At 37.2% G+C, this 18767-nt stretch overlaps 1 protein-coding gene across 35 annotated transcripts in view; it reads right to left on the bottom strand.

Moving 5' to 3' along the window:
- GTDC1 (glycosyltransferase like domain containing 1) overlaps positions 1 to 18767 on the bottom strand; it is a 393230-nt gene that overhangs the window by 38370 nt on the left and 336093 nt on the right. For 21 of the 35 annotated variants that reach the window (XM_007964893.3, XM_007964892.3, XM_073019656.1 and 18 more), the window contains 2 exons: positions 9303 to 9412; positions 274 to 483 (listed from right to left, as the gene is read on the bottom strand). The exons of 2 other annotated variants lie outside the window; for them this stretch is intronic. In XM_007964893.3, the coding sequence (XP_007963084.2) occupies positions 274 to 483; positions 9303 to 9412 (320 nt within the window). The remainder of the gene's footprint in view (positions 1 to 273; positions 484 to 9302; positions 9413 to 18767) is intronic. 12 more of the 35 variants (XM_038000665.2, XM_007964901.3, XM_038000669.2 and 9 more) reach the window with 1 other exon arrangement.

The raw sequence follows: 18767 nt of genomic DNA on the forward strand, positions 1-18767 counted from the left end.
CCACACTCCAAATCATGACCAGTATACAACTATAGGAACTCAAAACCAAGTATAGCAACTACATCCTAAGATCTCCCATCAACCCTAAATCTCATATACATTTATAGGCTTTCAAAATTAAGGTCTGTTTCCAATTTCCTATTTGTCTATTAATGTCGATCTTTTCTATTAATTAATTTATTTTCCTGGGTCTTTTCCAAGTGCACATTTCTCAAACTTTGAGGACAGTTTATGAAAATGACAGAGCACTTTCCCTCAGTGATGTTTTCATACTTATAATTTTGGAGAACAATTTCTTGAGAGATGTTTTGGGAGCTGTATTCCAGAACTCATTATCCTCATGGTCTTCCCTGGTAGGATGGATAGATGATCTTGCCTTAAGAGTTGCAATGAATCTTCTGGTTTCAGTAGAAAATATTATTCCACTTACAGAAGCTGCAGGAGTAGACTTTAAGCCCAGGGATGGCATGCCTGGGAGTGATCCTAGAAAAAACAACGATTCTCACAGGACACATTGAGGAATGAGAGTGAGTTGTTACCAGTTATTTGCAGCTGGTGAATGTTTTGAGCATTTGGGAGGGAAGGGTATCAGCCTAGTTAACAAGCCTTTCCTGAGAAAGGAAAAGATAGCTTCACAGGTACTGAATGGGAACCTCGCCCTTGTTAGGTTATCAATAAAAGCTGGGCCAGGGTAGCGCTCCCACCAGGAGTGCTGCAGACTCCTCTTCTGTGGGGCTGTTTCAAAAGTTCTACTCTTCACCTACAAAGTGCCTTCCGGTCAGTTATACCATGGCCCTGTCATGGCAGCCAAGTGACTATAGTGCAGCGTGATACATGCTTTGCAACTGATGGAATGAGTACAGATGCCATGAAGCAACAGGAAGGAAAGAGAAGAGTTATAGAGTTGGGATTTAACCAGGTGGAGAAAGGGTTTGATTTTGTCTACATGGGGAGGAAGAAATCAATTTAAGCAACAAATAACACAAAACATGGAGGTGGGTAAGGGCACAGATGTATTCCGGAAATGGCAAAGATAACTGGAATTCATGAGGAGCTAGTCTGGGATGAGATTTTGAAGAACCTCCCCTGCTATAAAGGAAATTAAGTTCATCCTGCAGAAAATCTGACACAAATACTTAATATTGTTATACTATTATGATTATCTTCTTGGACGTTGTAGGTTTAGAAGGAACACTGACGATAGCAAGTAGATGAACTCAGTGTCAAGGTATCCAGAGTCTGGGAGGCTAATCTGAAGCTTCTGTAGGAGTCAAGGGCCCAGAAGAAAAGGGCAAGAACTGGAAAAGAGGCAACAGAATCAGAATGAGGCATGCGATCAAGAAAGAGTAAGATCTTAGTCACCTGTTCGCTATGGGACAGTAGAGAAGAGAATGAGGCAAGAACAACTTTTGTCATCTGTTTTTTTCCTTCTTGGAATTATTTCTGTGGGATACATTCCCTGGTGAAATGACTGAGTCAAACAAAAGGTAGAGTAATATAGTTCAGGAAAAATAATGTACATCATCATCACCATACATGCAGAGGTTGCCCACAAGTGGGCTAGTCTTAGTTACAAGTCTTTACTTTTATTGTTTTGTTCAATGCAACTGCTCGCTCATAATTTTTTTTTTGTATTTACATGTATTTCATTACTGGTAAAATTAGAGAGTCTTCTCCCCTAAAAGTTGATTTAGTATTTATTTCTTCTGATATTATCATCTCTTTTGTTTACTAGCTGTGTGACCTCAGGCAAGTTATTCAACTAAAGCCTTAGTGTCCTCACCCATACATAGGGGAGAGTAATTATACTTATTGAGGGGATTGCTGTGATATAAAATGAGATACCACAGTAAAAGCCTAGCCCTGGCTTGGTACGGAGTAAGAATTCAGTAGATTACTGTACTTATAATAATGTGTTGATGCTACTGCAAACCTTTACTTATAAATGTATAATTTGTTGTTTTATCATATAAACATTATTTATTTTATTCAATTAACTGATTTCACTAAGAAAAAATACTCTGTTTTTGAGCTGGGATAAGTGTATTAGTAAATTTTGTATTAGTAAAGTTTGTTGGTTCTTAAATGTATATAGAAGTTTTATTTCTGCTTCTCCATTTCTGCCTAGTTGTTTTCTTTTTTTTTTTTTACTTTCATATTTTAAATCTGTATGGTACTCTTTGAAAAGTTCTCACTTCATACGTGTTCTGAATTTGGTAGGACATGTTTTCCTTTGTGATTCCTTTGCTAGTTTGCCCTTTCATTTATTTATTTTGTTTGGATTTTAGAACCATTTTGTGAGGATATGTAAAGTAATATTCTGGCACCCTAATTGGAGCCTTGTTACCTTCATAAATTATCTTAAGGGATACCATCATTTCTATTTAGCATGTATTCTTTTTCTGTCAGGAGCTTATACGCCTACCTTTAATTGAATCTTCCTTACTTCTCCCATTATGTTTTGTTGATTTCTTTATTTCAGCAAAGGATTGGGAGACAGAAGACTTCAGTTTGAATTTCAGATTCTTGAAAACCGACTTTCTCAATCATGTTCTCGGGAAAGTAACTATGTGTCCATTTCTAAGAATCATGTGAAGGTGGCTCTGTCTACTGAGAATCTATTTCAAGTCCATGCTACTAAAATGGAGCTAATATGTGTCATTTCCTCAGCTATAATTTGGGGAGGTTAATACTTGTTAAATCACTAGACTGCTATAAGGTTTGCCCATAAACATTGTAAATAATGTATTCAAAATTATTAAAATGTTACAATATAAACAAGAGTGTGATATAATAAAATGTAATTATATAAATATTTTTGTTTTCTAATGAGCCAGAAAGATTCCAGAGGGGAGGAACCATGTCTTCGTCTCTTGGTATCCACAATACTTTACGTGGTGCTAGACCATAACAGGAACTCAGTAAGTAATTATATGTTAGGAAATGAATAATGATAAAAAAATCATAAGGAAAAGGAAAAGGTTTAGGGAATGGTATGGTCTGGAGAAAAATCAGTTTATTCAATCTTACTAGTACATTAACTTCATCTCAATGTATTTTTGTTGTTGTTGTTGTTGTTTTGAGACAACAAGGTCTCTCTCTGCCACTGTGCCTGGCCTAATCTTCTTATAATTCAGCATTTATCAATACATTAGTAACTTTCCTTTTGCTAGGCTCTCCTTGTGACAAAATTTTAAAACTTTATATTAGGGTGATGTATGTTATTTGTGTCCTAGAACCTTTCTAGTATTTCCCCCTTAGTACAGTTGCTCTGCTGAAAATGAGACAGGAGCTGGGAGCTTAGCGAAGGAGAAGATGGAAGTGGACGGAAATGTTATATAATTATCCAACATTTGACTCCAGAGCCAAGAACCAGAAATATGCCAAGATCATAGTAATAACCATTGTCATACCAGATACTAACCAGAAGCTTTCCATATACTGTTTTTAACCTCAAATTAAAGGTGAAACAGAAAGACTTCTGTCTGCGAAAACCATAGTTCAGGTTTTTGGTTTCCTTGTAACCTTTCTGGCTGCCCTAATGTCTAAAGCTAAAACTCCTTTTCCCACCATGTCTGCAGCATGGAAACAAGAACGCTTGTTTAAGGCTTTGGCAGTTCACAGAAAAGAATATTTTGTTTAGAATTACCATTTGTGGGAAACTATTAAGTATACAAACACATTCCACTTATTTGATATCTTAAGCATTTTGTTCTTTTTTTTTTTTTTTTAAATAATCTCAAGGGCTAACAATGTGACCTTATCATGAGAACTGGCCAAAACTCAAATATTTGCATTGAGGAGCTTCTAGGCTTTTTGGTTCATTTGTAATATGGAGTCTGATGCAGATGCTTTATGTAGCAGAATGACCTTTCCAATTTTCTGAATAAAAACAAAGTGAACTTTTAACGTATAGGATCATTCATGTCTCCTATGGATCCAAAATGCATTAAAAACTCATTCCATGTACAAACTCTGGAGGCAAGTCCATGAATCCTATAATAAAATCTGCATAGTAGTTTAGAAAGCACTTTCCCTCAAATTATCTAATTGTGCTGAAATCCTCATTATAACTCACTGAAGCTGATAGGGCAGGTGATTTTATTATTATTTCCCTTTCCCATCTCCTCCTTTTTATTGCACAGATGGATGAACATGGGTTAACTTAGAAAGCTTCAAGAGACCCAGTCCCAAGCCTGGTTTGCTGAGTTCAATTCCCACAGATAGTTTCTCAATCCAGGCACTACTGACATTTTAGGTTGGATAACTGTTTGCCATGGGGGCTGTCTGGTGTACCACAGAATGTTTAGCAGCACCTCTGGCCTCTACCTACTAGATGCCAGGAGCACCACCCCACTGTGCAACAGTTGTGACAGCCAAAAATGTCTCAGACATTGCCAAATGTCCCTGGAAGTAGAGGTGGGAATCTCTGGTTGAAAACCACTAAAAGCTTTACAAAATGCCAAGTCACCTGTAAGTGCTAAGTAACTCCATTTCTACAGAGACTACCTCCACTTCATATCTGCTGTGCTTTCCAGGACATAGTTGCTAGATGTGTCTTCAGATACCAGCTGGGTTGTTTCCAGCAAGAGTATTACAGGCAATGAAATAGCTGTCCCTTATCCACAGAGGATGAATTGCAAGACCTCTATTGCGTGCCTGAAACTGTAGGTAGTACTGAACTCTATGTGTACTATGTTTTTTTCCCCTACACATTTCACATGAGTGGCCAGGAATTTCTCACCATTATCAACTCCTGCTTTTTTACCTGTAAAACAGATGATTTTGTGAATTTCTTTGTAGAGCACAGGCTGAGCATTTGCCTTTGAGGTAGACTGATTGGGTGGTTTCTGGCGAGTGACTTAACCTCCCTGTGCCTTACATTTTTCAGCTGTAAATGGTAATTCGCAGGGCTATTGTGAAGACTATGCGTAAAGGGCTGAGAACAGTGTCTAGCACATGCTATGTGCTCAAGAAATGTCAGTTCTATCATTTTTAAGGAATGTTCTTGTAAGTGATGAACAAAGCACTGGAGTGGGACTACAAGTTTCAAATGTCACAAAACATGTCTACTTCATTCACCACCATTGCATCCTAAATGTCGAACAGTGCCTGGCGCAAAGAACGTACTTTAAAAACATTTATTGAAAAAATACAGCAGTGACTAGGGCTGAGGAAAACTGACTCCCAGGTTCTACTCCAAACCCTGCCACTATCTACTGCCCATCTCACCCACCTTGGAAAAGTCACTGATTCTGTAGAATGAAGAGATGATGCAAAAGACCTATAAAGTGTAGTGCTATAAATTATAACTGACACTCTTAATTCTACTATACTTTTTAGGAAAAGGATTACAAAAACTTTGTAACAACATAATTTTTGCTTAAAAACAATCAACAGTATAGAGACTCTACAAAGTTGCTGAATTACAGTTTTCAAAAGAAATTTAGTGATGAATGTTTCATCAAAAAGGGCAGTAAAACTTGGCACTAATGCCATCTCTCAGTGGTGTGCTACTTTCCCCCCAAGAGCTCTTTAGAGAGGGAAAGAAAACAAAGCTGCAGAGTAATCAGTGGTCCTGCAGTAATACACTAAGCCTTTCTTGGTTTTCCAATCCTTCTGGCTTGTATGTATAAGAGAAAAGCTTGACTCACTTATAGGCAACGTAATCAAAGTGATTTAAGCTTTCAGAGTCTGTTTCTCTACCTATAAAATGGGATAGGGTAATACCTACCCTCAATGGGAGTATCATGAGCATTACATAAAATAATCACGCAAATGGCCAAGAAAGCACATTTTCAATTAATGGAAGTTATTACTAGCATAATAATTGCAATTATTTACAAGAGAACCATATCCTTACAAATGTTAACAGTGCTAAGAGCAATTGTTCTGGCTGGGTATCACATAGTGTGTGTATATATATATATATATATATATATATATATATATATATTTTTTTTTTTTTTTTTTTTTGAGACAGAGTCTCACTCTGTTGCCCAGGCTGCAGTGCAATGGAATGATCTTGGCTCACTGCAACCTCTTTCTCCCAGGTTCAAGTGATTCTCCAGCCTCAGCCTCCTGAGTAGTTGGGATTACCCGCGTGCACTACCATACCTGGCTAATTTTTGTATTTTTAGTAGAGATGGGGTTTCACCATGTTGGCCAGGCTGGTCTTGAACTCCTGACCTCAGGTGATCCACCCACCTTGGCCTCCCAAGGTGCTAGGATTACAGGTGTGAGCCACTGCACCCGGCCAGAAATGCTAATGTAGTACCCAAAGAGATCTCAGACAAAGAAATGCATGCCAGCTAGGTAATTCTTTTTGTGGAAGCACTAGATAAGAGACTAGGAGTGCTGAATGGTGAGTTGGGGAAAAATTAATGTTTAAAGTTAGAAAAACAGTTGGGTCAGAAAAAAAGAACATGAAAAAGCAGTATAGCTCTGTGGCTAAAGCACTGCCTAGCTGAGTGGCCTATTTGTTTTTCCACCTGGGAAACAATGGAGATAGCAATACTGAACAGGATTGTTATAAAGGGTTAGAGAGTTAATATTCATGAACAGCTTAGAACAACACATGGAATACAGTAAATGCTATCTAAGAATCTGTTACATAAGCTAGAGGGGTGACAATAATGGCTGAAGTGACACAGAATGGCCTGTTAGGAAGCCTTTGTTGTAGAGACCAGCAAAACGGCCTTCTAAGGGCACAACCTGGAAAGCTACCAGCTCTTTCATCCATTCCACACCCGGGCTCCTTCTCTGTGCAAGGTGAAGTGCCGTGGTCGTAAAGAGTCAATACACATTTGAAATGGTAGAGATGAACCAGTGGCTGAGGCAGAAGAAAATCTCTTTTACTACTAGGAGTAACAGAAGCATGTGTATAGATAATATGCTATCCCTTCCTGTGGGCTTTCACAGTACTCCCTGTGTATTTCACAGCATCCCAGTTAGACAGAGATCCCAGAGGGGGAAACTGAGCGCTGTTCACTGTGGAATGTCCCCTCCACAGTGCTCAGTAAGTATGTGTGGAAGCGAAGCCAAAGTGAACAATAATTAGTCACCTGTAATTACTGAGCACTAAGTACTTGGACCCCTAACCACTCCACATCCTGTTTTCAACCCTCCGTATTGCTCTAAATAGCTCAAGATCAATGTGTGGGAGAGGAGAGATGTAATCCCAAAACTTAGGCTTTTGAGTAAAAACCGAGTCTTCTTTGTAGTGGTGGCCTGAAAGTACCCAGTGGTAAAACCAGCTAAGAAGCTTTCTGATGGGGGGAATTTCCTCCAGCATCGTTTCTCAGTCCATCCACAAACACCTCAAAGCTGGTACAAACAAAACTGAACTTATGAGCTTTGCAAATGAGCTGATCTTTTCTTTCTTTCCTTCTCTACAGCCACCCATCTATCAAATTCTCTTCTGTGCTTTCCTTGAGAACATCCCTCTCATAGAGCCCTCTCACTGATTTCTCTGCCAGCACCTTATAGGATCACACTGGGATTACTACCAGAGGGTCTTACTGTGATTCTGTCTACACATCATTGCAAGACACAGCTTCCTAAAATCCAGGTTTCATCATATTTCTTCCCTGTTCAAGATCTAGGCTCCCTATTCCTTACCTTTGCCCAGTCTACTCTGGTTATCAAGCTCCTTCACATGTGGGCCCTACCCTACCCGTGTAATGCACATACCAACTTCCTTATTAAGGTCTGCATGTAGAATCTCCTGTTCTGTTTAATGACCTCACAGCACTCATCATTGAAGTTTTTCTCTCATTTAATCACCTTTTCCTAAATGTTGACTTCTTGTGCTTTGCCCATGTTGTTTCCCCTTTTGGAATAACTTAATCCTTCTTTTCTGGCTATTCAAGTACCAGCCCTTCAATTAACACTCAAAACCACCTGTGTGGCTTAGATAACTGTATAATTGTATTACCTTGTGTTTCATCCTCTGTTGCCTATGTGTAGGCACAAGTGTTCCCTTCTCAAAAAAAAAAAAAAAAAAAAAAAAAAAAAATGATAAATTTCTTGAGAGCAGGGAGTTTGCATTATTTTTACTTATTTGTCCAATAAATATTCACTGAGCTCCACCATTGTGTCAAGCACTGCACTGGGCTTTGGGGTACAATGATGAACATGACAGATACAGTCCCTGTCCTCATAGCATTTACATTCCAGTGTGTATGGGCCATGTGTGCTTATGTGCATATGCATGAAAAAGATGAAAAAATTTATACATATATAAATTTATAACTGAGGTAAGTACCATGAAGACAAAGTATGGGGTGCTGAGAAATCATGACAAAGCTTCACAGCAAAAGAAAATGCCCCTGAGCTGAGATCAAAAGGATGAAATAGAAATGAACAGGCAAACGTCCAAAGGTCTCAAGAAACCTGGTGTCTTAGGGGAACTGGGAAAAGGTCAGCACCCACAGCTGCAGAGGGCAGACAATGAGCCATATGAGACAAGGCTACTGAGATGCACGCTGGGTATAGTTCCTGACACTACTAGAATCAAGAAGCACTTGCTAAGTGAAAGTAAACTTTAGATGTTCCTTAGGAGTTATAATGCATAATGGCTTGTTACTTCTGAAATATTGTTGCTTGTACATTTGATTTTTCAAATAATGCTGAACACCCAAAGCTTAAAAAACATGAATACTTGTGTAACTTGTATGCTTATGAATCCTCATTTTACTGACCCAAATGTGACCAGTGAGGATGCAGGGTGAAGGAAATGGCTCTTTGAAAAGGCTCCATGTGCCATTAATAAAGAGAGGATCTGCTGCTATCAGCTTCTGATTTTTGTCTTTCTCAAGTTCAATAAACAAGGCACGAACCAATGACAACTATGACATGGACTACAGTCCATTCCATATTACAAGTTAGATGCCAAAATGCTTTACATAGGCCACCTAACAGATGTTAATGTATTTCAGCCAATACCCATGTGAGCAGGCTTCAAACCAGTGACCCCAGAGGGAAGAGGTTATATATCCAATTACAAATTCCCACTTTCTTTACGTGGTAAGATGCCTAAAGTAATATATTTTTTTTACATCAAGATGCATTGTACAAACTATATTTGATCAAAGAGATGATTTCACATTCTCAACTGAAATCAAAGAATGCTTACTTATGTATTTTTTTAATTGAATCAGACTTTAATGCCATCGTATAATCTTTTGGTTAACAGTGCTCATCTTGATTATTCTAACAAAGGGAAACATGGAAATTAATACTTACGTTGTAGAGCTTATATCATCTATAAAAACACACATTAGAAAATTCAACAGAGGTACCTGGGACATCTGTGAAGGTTTCTCCAAGGATAGACACGTGGAAATTGAGTCCTAAGTCTTTAAGATGCATTAATACCTTAAAAAAGCTTTCTGGATCTTTATCATGCTCCCTGGAAATAAACACACGAAATATAACTTGTGTTACCTCAGGGCATGTGTTAGGAAAAGTGGCTTCACTTCCTACAGTATCAATTTTTTTCATAGTCTATTGCTGGTTGGGGAGCCTCTGGTATCCAAGCGGAGATTTCTTCCTATAACCTCACACTATAGCATCAGCAGTGTTTTCATGTCCACAAACTTGTCTCTTATGATCAGAACCCAGACCTATTGAAGTTTTAAGGATCTGCAGCCTTAAAGGAGAAATCTGCCTTTTCACATATTAAGGCTAGACTACAGAAAGTATAGTGTATTTACTTTTCCCTAAAATGGTTAATTTTCTACTTAACAAAGGTTAAAAATAAACTTTTTTTTTTTTTTTTAATTTAAGAAAAGACCGATCTTCAAAGGCTGACTCTCCAATGATCATAAGAATGTACCAACGATGCTTTTCATTTCCACAGGTCTGAATACCTTCCTCTCACATTTACTGAGCTCCTTTGTGCCCACAAGGAACGCACAATTTAGGGAGATTAGAGACCCTCTCACTAATCTCTCATTTTAAATAATTGAATGGAGAATTATAAATACATCAAAAGGAGGTAGGTCTGGGTCTATGTCTTTTGAGTATTAACTTAGGAGTGAAGTTATGCACATACAAAAGAATAGTAATAAAGATAATTCTTTCATTTAGTAGAGGCTTTGGAACACATGGATTGTTTTTTGTTTGTTTAGCTTGTCAGTCTTCTTTGTAAATGACAAAATGAGAGGCTAAAGGACACTAAAATTTAAAAAAATTCTACAATTCAACAAATAACATCAAAATGAAGTGAGTTTTTTTTTTTTAACATCCTAAGGTGTGAATATTTCAGTATTTCTTGCATTTAATTACACTGTTTTAAATTATCTTATTTCAGACAGATGTGGACCAGATGTCTTCAAAATATTTGGTTTTTATTTATAATTCAGAATTTTAACTTCTTTTTTACATTATGGAAAAATAGTTATGTATCAGCAATTGAATTTCCCATTTACTAATTATGTAAAATAAATCTGTAAATTGATCAAACTGCTATATGAAATATGAAAATTACATCATTCAGGAAATCTCATGAAAAATGACATCTGCAACCCTAAATGTGTTAATTCACAATTCAGTCAATATTTTCAGTATCATGAATTAAAACAAATGTATCTTCTAATTAACATTTTAAAACAACATTTATAATCTTATGAAATTATAATATCTTATACAATTAGAGTTCTATAGCCATTTAAGTTCTATATCTCTCAGTTTGATTTAGTTCAAATAATAAAGAATGCAATGGTAAAATGTTCATTGCTTTATAAGATGATGTGTTTTACATACATGTACCATTGGGAAGTTTCTGGATAGTTCTCATAGATACTACTGCTATGGGCAAGAACAGACTCAAAACAGTCTGAAAGTAAAGAATATGCCCTATGCCATCTTCAACCATATCAATCAAATAGCTGCCACCTACCTAATCTATAAAATGTTCTTTTAGTCTGATTCTCTAGGAAATACTTAGATGAAAAGATTGGAAATAACATATCTTAAAGTGGGAGTATCACCATAGGGAAATCTAGCCATTCGCTTCTCTACATTTTTCATTTTGAGTTCCAAAATTTTGGCTACGGATACCTAAGAGACCTTATATTCTAAATATGGCTGGGTTTTTTATTTTTATTTTTTGATATTAAAGTAAAAGTAGACGAGGTTTGGAGTTGGGAGGAGGTTTAATCGGGTAGAGCTGTAGTTCTTAAAAGATTCCAGTGTGAATATTTTCAAAGCAGCAGGCTTTATAAACCTCAATTTTCAGTGTTTTTATACAAGATAAATGTATTACAATCCTGCTGTATTCTTTAGCTATTTCCTATAGGTGGACAAAAGCTTTCATATTCAATAGTTACTTTGCATAAGAACACAAAAGAGATTTGTGTGAATCCCCTCTTTTTGTTTAAACTGTAATATACGACTGAATGTAAGGTGAGATTTTTTCATTCCCAACGTTATCCCTCAGAAAAAGAGGCATATTATACTAAAGTCCTTATAAAGTCTCTCATAATACCAGGCACTCTCTCAATTATTTTATTTTAAACAAAGTACTGTTTAGGGAACATGGATTAGCCTGAAACAACTGATGAGAGTTTTGGATGGTTTTAGCAATCATTCACTCAATGGGACTGGTAAAAACAGAAACAAAGGAATTTAATATTGAGTTGGTAATTATTTTGGGAGACATGACCTAACAATTCTAAGTGCTGGATGTTGTCGAAAACAAGCATTTTAAAAATCACTAAAAAAAGTAACAGATTTAAGTGGTTACTGGAGATAAGTAGTAAGTGCGTTTTTTTTTTTTTCTTCTTTTTTTTATAGTTGGGGAAAAGATTTCCATCACACAGTTTCACAAAGTCCTGCACCCCAAGCTACTTACACTCAATTCCAGATGACAGGTGGTAAAAACAGGCCAGTTGCCTGAAGAGGTGCCAACATTATGAGGTCAAGAATGCATGGAAGGGGAAATTGGACCAAAACTGCTTCATGAAATGTAAGGGTGGGAAAAGAGCAATACTTCTAAAAATTATTACTTACAGTATGCATTTAAAGTATTATTTATGTCTAAATTAGTAAATTACATACCATAAATATACAAGTTTATTTCATCTATGTCATGCAAACTTTAATATAATCAATTTAGTTGAAAAAAAAATTGGGGTTTTCTTTTTAGAAAAATGAGAAATTGCCTAACATTCAATTATTAAAGATATACACACAAATATTTGGCTACAGCCATATATCAAGGCACGGATGATATTCAATGGCAGAGCTCAATATATTTTGTTTAGTAAAGAACTAATTCTAGCTATACAATGGATCATCCAGAAATTTTACCCCAGAGCCTATGACATTAATGAACCCATTTAGCATAATATGTGAATTTGTCTTAAATTCCTTTCTAGAAAACTTAATGTGAAACTCTCATACATATGATTTTAGAATAAAGCATTCAATACGTAGAATGTGGGATTTAAAGATAATATACTGAGTGCCTCTTTCTGCTAACAGCTATCAATATTAAACATACGTACAATGGTATGCCCAATTCGCTACAATCGTATTTGTAGATTTATGGGCTCCTTAACACTCTTATTCTCATCCACTGCTGGTAGGAATGTAAACTGAAACAATCTTTTAAAGGGTAATTTGATAATGTAAATAATAAGCCTTAAAATATACATGACTTTTCCCCAAGTCACTGCAATTTAGGAAAGTTATTCTATAAAATAATTAAAGATGTGCACAGAAATTCAGCTAGAGTATGTTCATAACAGCATTGTTTACAATAGCAACCATCTGTAAATGACCTAATGGAATGATAAGTAAATGTATTTTGACACACATATATGATGCAATACCATGCAGCCATTAAAAAATATTGCATAAATATACTTCTTGAAGTAGAAAAATATTCAAGAAATACTGTAAAGTAAAAGGGAGATGACAGAGTGGCATGATCTGTGTGACGTGTTTTTCTAAGACAAATGAATGTGTATGTCTAGGAAAGTTTGGGATAGGTATACCAAAAGTTATTGGAAATTATCTTTAGGGGTTGTTACGTTTCTTTTTTCTTTTTTTTTTTTTTTGCATGTTTTCTATTTTTTCTTTAATGAACATCTTTATAGAAATCATTTTAATGCTTTTAAGAAATTATCCATCTCTAATATTCCACCATAAAATTACTAGACTTTTTGCTTAGCCCTGTAACATTTTCAGTATTTACAGCAGCATAAATCCTCCTTTCCTATAATCCCTATATATTTGACAGCTGCCAATCAAGACAATTTAAGTCTTCACAAAATATTCCAGAGGATAAGTCAGAGTCCAAGCTTCCCAACAATTTTCATACTCTTGAGTAGGTAAGAATGAAACAGTCTGGCTGGGAATTCATTCCTCCGCACCACCACTACGGCAGAAGAGACCAGCACAGAAATATTTCAAGCTTACTGGAAGCAGTAGATACAGCAAGAACAGCTTTTATTCCCAAATATTATTCAGAACATTTGAAAAGCATAAACTGTTTCCATGTGTTTTTTATTCCTATATCTGTTCTCTCTGTTGCTTTTCCAGTTTAGTTTCTTAGAGCTAAATTTCTTCTTATTCATCACTTAACATTCATTCAGTAAATATTTATTGAGGATTTCTAAGTTCTCCATACTTGTCACTTACACTGAACTGTTATCCTTTCCTATTTTTCCACATAACTTTATACATATTGAATACAATCTCTTTAGTTTCTTCCCTTGCTTGGGCAGAACACTGGTTCTTTATGAATGCTATAGTGTTTCCAGGAGCATGTCACTCTGGCTTGAGAGTTCCATCAGGAAAGGATAAATGTTACTTGTTTTGTTTACAACTAAGGACCCAGCACCTAGCTAAATAGTGGTAGATACTACTTGTGTTCATCAATATCCACTCATTCTCTCTTTCAGAGCACATAGAAGACTCCATCTTCATCTTCTTCCAGTAGTATAAGGACATTGGACTACTTCTGGCCAATGGGTTGATGTATGCCACTTTCAGACAAAAGAATCTAAAAGCAGTTCTGGCTAGATATTTCTCTGCTGTGGTGGACCTTAAGATGTCTTGTGTTTAGAGGATTAATTTTAAAGAGTGATGCAGTCTGGGTGGCCACATGGGGGAGAGTTGCCCTGTAAAGCCACCTAAACATGCAGCAGACTTTGAGTAGGTGAGAGAAATGTACTTTCGTTGGGTTTAAGCAACTGAGATTTGGGGTGGGGGAGTGTCTTCATTACTGCAGCATAATGTGGCCTATCCTAACACATTATCTGTGGCATAAAATTAGCTCCTCTATAAATATTTGTTGAATAAATGAAGGTGTAGGAAAAGCGAGTGACATTTATAGAGCTCCTGTTACATTCCAGATTCCATGTTAAGCACCTGATCATAATCTGACTTCAGCCTCTCGACCAAGTGGTCATACAAATATAACTATTCCTTCATTTACGATCACACAGAAGAGACTCAGTCTGCATCTGAAACTACATCTAATCACTATGAAGTCATTTTCTTTTAGGCAGTTTTTGACTTTTTTTTCCTTCCCACATATAATCAGATGAAAAACAAGAGTTGGTGCGTTCAGCCCACAGTAACATTTCCAGATCATTAAATCATAAACATTCTTTAGTTTCTTGTTACTTGAGGTTCAAACTCATTGGATAATAGATGGCAATAAGGATATGGAGAAGCAATATGGAATTATGGTCTCTCCAACACAATGGTATGAAATTTCTTCACCTTTCTGATATTCTGCTAAACTTCATCTTTACCTCCCATTATGAAATAGCACTTCACCTCCAAATCCAGTGATGTGTTCCTTATTCAGAAACATGAGGCTTCTATTTACCACCCTGTGCTAACTGTTAGAATTACCGACTTCTCCACCATGCTTTCGAGGGCCACACACTCTTCACTCCTCTCTGCATGCCTGACACACCAGGGATCAGTTTTGCTTTCCCTCCACACCTGCAGCTTCTGCTTCCCACATGGTGTGTCATAGTGCTTTGAACGTAATTCAGACAGTAGTCTCGTTAGCCACTGATTTCTCAACTTCTGTCTCTTTTGCTCTTGCTCGTTTTCTCTCTTTTGGCTACGACCAGCGCTTTCTTTAACCCTACAGGTGCTCCTCACCATCATTTACTTAGAGATGACAAAGACCAACAATATCCATGTGGCTTTCTGCAAATGTTCACACTGCATTCCACCCTTTAACTTTGCTTTTTGAGGGAGGGTGGAAAGGACAGTTCAGAAAGAACCGGCTCTGCCTCTGCCTAGCAGCAGGCCGGTAAGACCAGCAGATACATTACATAACCATGTGCAACCTGTTTCTTCATCCTTAAAATGGGATAACAATAGCTACATTTAAAGAGTCTGTTGTGAGTAATGAAGACATGTCTGGCACCCTGAAGAATACAATACGCTCTCATTCTCTCCATCTTTTGTATTTGTAGTTATTTTAACGGTATAAATTTTAATCAATTTATTCCAGGTCTACTCCCCTGAATCCAAAGACATTCAAGATGGTAAGATGTTTTATTTTCACTGCTTCAGGAAAGACATGGGATGGAGGAGAGGGGGAGGAAGCCCCTCAACCAAAAAAAGGAGCAGTCTTCTTAAGTGTTTACAGAACACCTAAAATCCCTTCAAACAGGTATAAATAAGTAGGCGAAACACCATGAGAGTGTAGCATGCACCTTCCTACACCATGCCTCCACTCTGCTCCCAGGCAAGAAACACAAGGGACTGATGGACAGGAGCAGAGGAGAACAGAGCTCTGAGAGTCCCAGAAGCCATGCACTATGCTTCTAGAGAAAGAAGCACGACTCTAGACAGTGAATGTCTGAGTCTATGTCACTAGGCAGACAGTACTGGAAACAGCCTCAAGAGATTCCTGAGCCATGGTGGGTATAAAAGTGGAAGTGTGGCTTCTGTGAGTGTCATGGAAGGATCACAGAGCTGTAGGCAGACAGACAGAAGCAAGGGATCCATTAGCAATGGCCCATGAGGAATGGGGAACGGGAAAATGGAAGACAGAGAATCTTGAACTGCTTGAGATTTCTATCATCATATTGAAATGGGCCATCATACAGAAATTAAGTTATCAAAAAATTAAATTCTATGTGTATCAGGGTTTCATGCCGTCTGCACATATTCATATTCTCAACTTTCTTTTTAATAGCAGGAGATGTGTCTGTCTTTCAAAATTCAAAGTCCATGAGCAATCTAAGATCTTCCATTTTGCTTTTTTCTCATATTCAGTTTGCTTCCTGAAGTCTGTGATCCTACTCTTACTCCACAATTCGCCATTCACATATTTGGCATCTTCAAAATACCCCTTTACCTGATAATACTTATTGACAAGAAAGTGTTCAATAATGTACTGTTTTGGGGTGACTTTTCACAGATCATTTCACCTTAGCTGTGCTCCTCTTTCCTCATCTCCTGGGTTTTCTCTATAGCTTTGCTATTCCCATTCTCATTTTCTTGGATGAAAGTGCTCTCTAATAACGCCAATTCCCACCTTTGCCCTCCTTCATTCTCATGCTTGTTATGCTCTCTCCTACTTTTGACACCATTGACTGTAATCTGTGCTTAGAAATGATCTTTGCTTGGTTTTCAAATACTGCATTACAATGACAACCTAATGACCTTCTCCCCAGTTAAATCTTCCCACTCGTTCCATCCTGCAGGCCATGCAGTGAGAACCATCTTCAATAAATCATTTTTCCCACTAGGTCCACTCCACAACAGATTTCTTCTAAATCCCTCCACTGCTAAAAGCTTAGACTCCCCAGGTTGTTTCTTTTCAACAGGATTTCCAATCTCACTGGATATTGTATACAGTCATTTTTATTCAGCTGTCTAACTTGCCAATGAATTTCCTTTCTCTGCAACTCTGGCCAGTAAGCCTGTAGAAACCCATGCTTCAAAGAACTGGAGGGCCATGAAGTGTCTTAATTAAGATGAATGGAGTCTTCCCTACTCCTGGGATGTTACTTAGGCAGCAGTCACCATCCCACATAATTTAAAAACAGCACAATGTAGGTAATTACTTCCTCTCAGACTGGGGAGACTCTATGAAACTAAACTCTCTTCTCTCCAGTTCATTACTAAGTCTTCCCATTTTCTGTAATCAAGTTTCTCCTTGTCAAATGTGGTAACTGGGGCTGTAAATTCAAACTGACTAATCATTCGGATTTTCTTTTGGATTTAACATTGTTTTCTTCCAAGAAACATGTAGGAAATACATTTAAAACTGCTTGCTAGTTACCCTGAGAGCTGCCCCAATAGTCCAGTCCACCTCCTCTAGTTAGACATTCTCCCAAGGTCCAGTTTAAGAAACTCTTTGACGTTTACAAGAATTTTTGTTGTATCTACCTCTTGGATAGGAAGATGTATGATTCTTATTTCCTGCTTTACTCTCACAACCAGGGAGCTTACAACCATGTTCTAAAGCGCTCAATCTCAGCAACTATTACATGGAAATCATAGCACTGAAAAATACAGTAACAGAATAAAAACAAAACAAAACAAAACAAAACAAAAAACCCTCACTGGATGGGCTCAGTGGTAGAGAAAGGATTACAGAAGATAGAATTGGTGATCTTGAGAGTAATAGAATTTATACAATGTGAACAACAGAAAGAAAACAGCCTTAAAAAAAAAATAAAAGAACCAAACTTCAGGGACCTATGGGATAAAAACAGAAGATCCAACATATGTATTATCAGAGTCCCAGAGGGGACTCTCTTAGCTTTAAGCTGCACGTGAATCTATAATTATTTAATAAATATTTCAATTATAACAAAATGCATGCCCATTGTAATAAAATCCAAATAATTGAGAAATAAATGGAGTAAGCACTCAAAGCTCTCACTCCTCACCCTGCCTGATTCCACTCCTCAAGTGTAATCACTACCAACTACTGTTTGGGCTTCCAGAGTGGGCTTCCAGCCCTATTTCTACGCATATGCAAACATATAGATTTGTATAAGCGTATTTTTACAATACCTTCCTCATTTTATAAACGAGATCAATGTCAGTCATGTAAACTGCATTTTCACCAAATATATAACAGAATATCTATCTACATCAGCACATATAGATATCTCATTTTAAAATAGTTCTAATACATCTCATAGTTTTTATATAAAGTAATTATCCTACTAACGGACACTTAAATTGTTTCCAATTTTTTGATGTTTCAAACAATACTAAAAGTGACATCTAGCTCTTTTTGTAACATTCAGATTTCTCTTTTCTGGAGTTTCTGTTTTTCCTGTTACCTAATAAATACAGTCATTCCAAATCTCTCAGCAAGGTCTCTTTTTTTCCATTCCTATCATGCTCATCCTCTTTTTGGAACGAATCCATTTTTTCTTTGTTTTTCTGCAAAACAAGGTGCTTTTAAAAAAAATTTTTAAGTTCAGGGGTACGTGTGCAGGATGTACAGGTTTGTCGCATAGGTTAACGTGTGCCATGGTGTTCTGCTGCACAGATCATCCCATCATCGCTTAGGTATTAATCCCAGCATCCATTAGCTATTCTACCCGATGCTTTCCCTCCTCCCCTACCAACCATCTGACAGGCCCCAGTGCATGTTGTTTCCCCCCATGTGTCCATGTGTTCTCAATGTTCAGCTCCCACTTATAAGTGAGAACATGCAACGTATGGTTTTCTGTTCCTGCCTTAGTTTGCTGAGGAAAATGGCCTCCAGCTCCATCTATGTCTGTGCAAAGGACATGATCTCTTGGCACTAACCCATT

Source organism: Chlorocebus sabaeus, chromosome 10, assembly GCF_047675955.1.
Source record: "Chlorocebus sabaeus isolate Y175 chromosome 10, mChlSab1.0.hap1, whole genome shotgun sequence".
Lineage (NCBI taxonomy): Eukaryota > Metazoa > Chordata > Mammalia > Primates > Cercopithecidae > Chlorocebus > Chlorocebus sabaeus.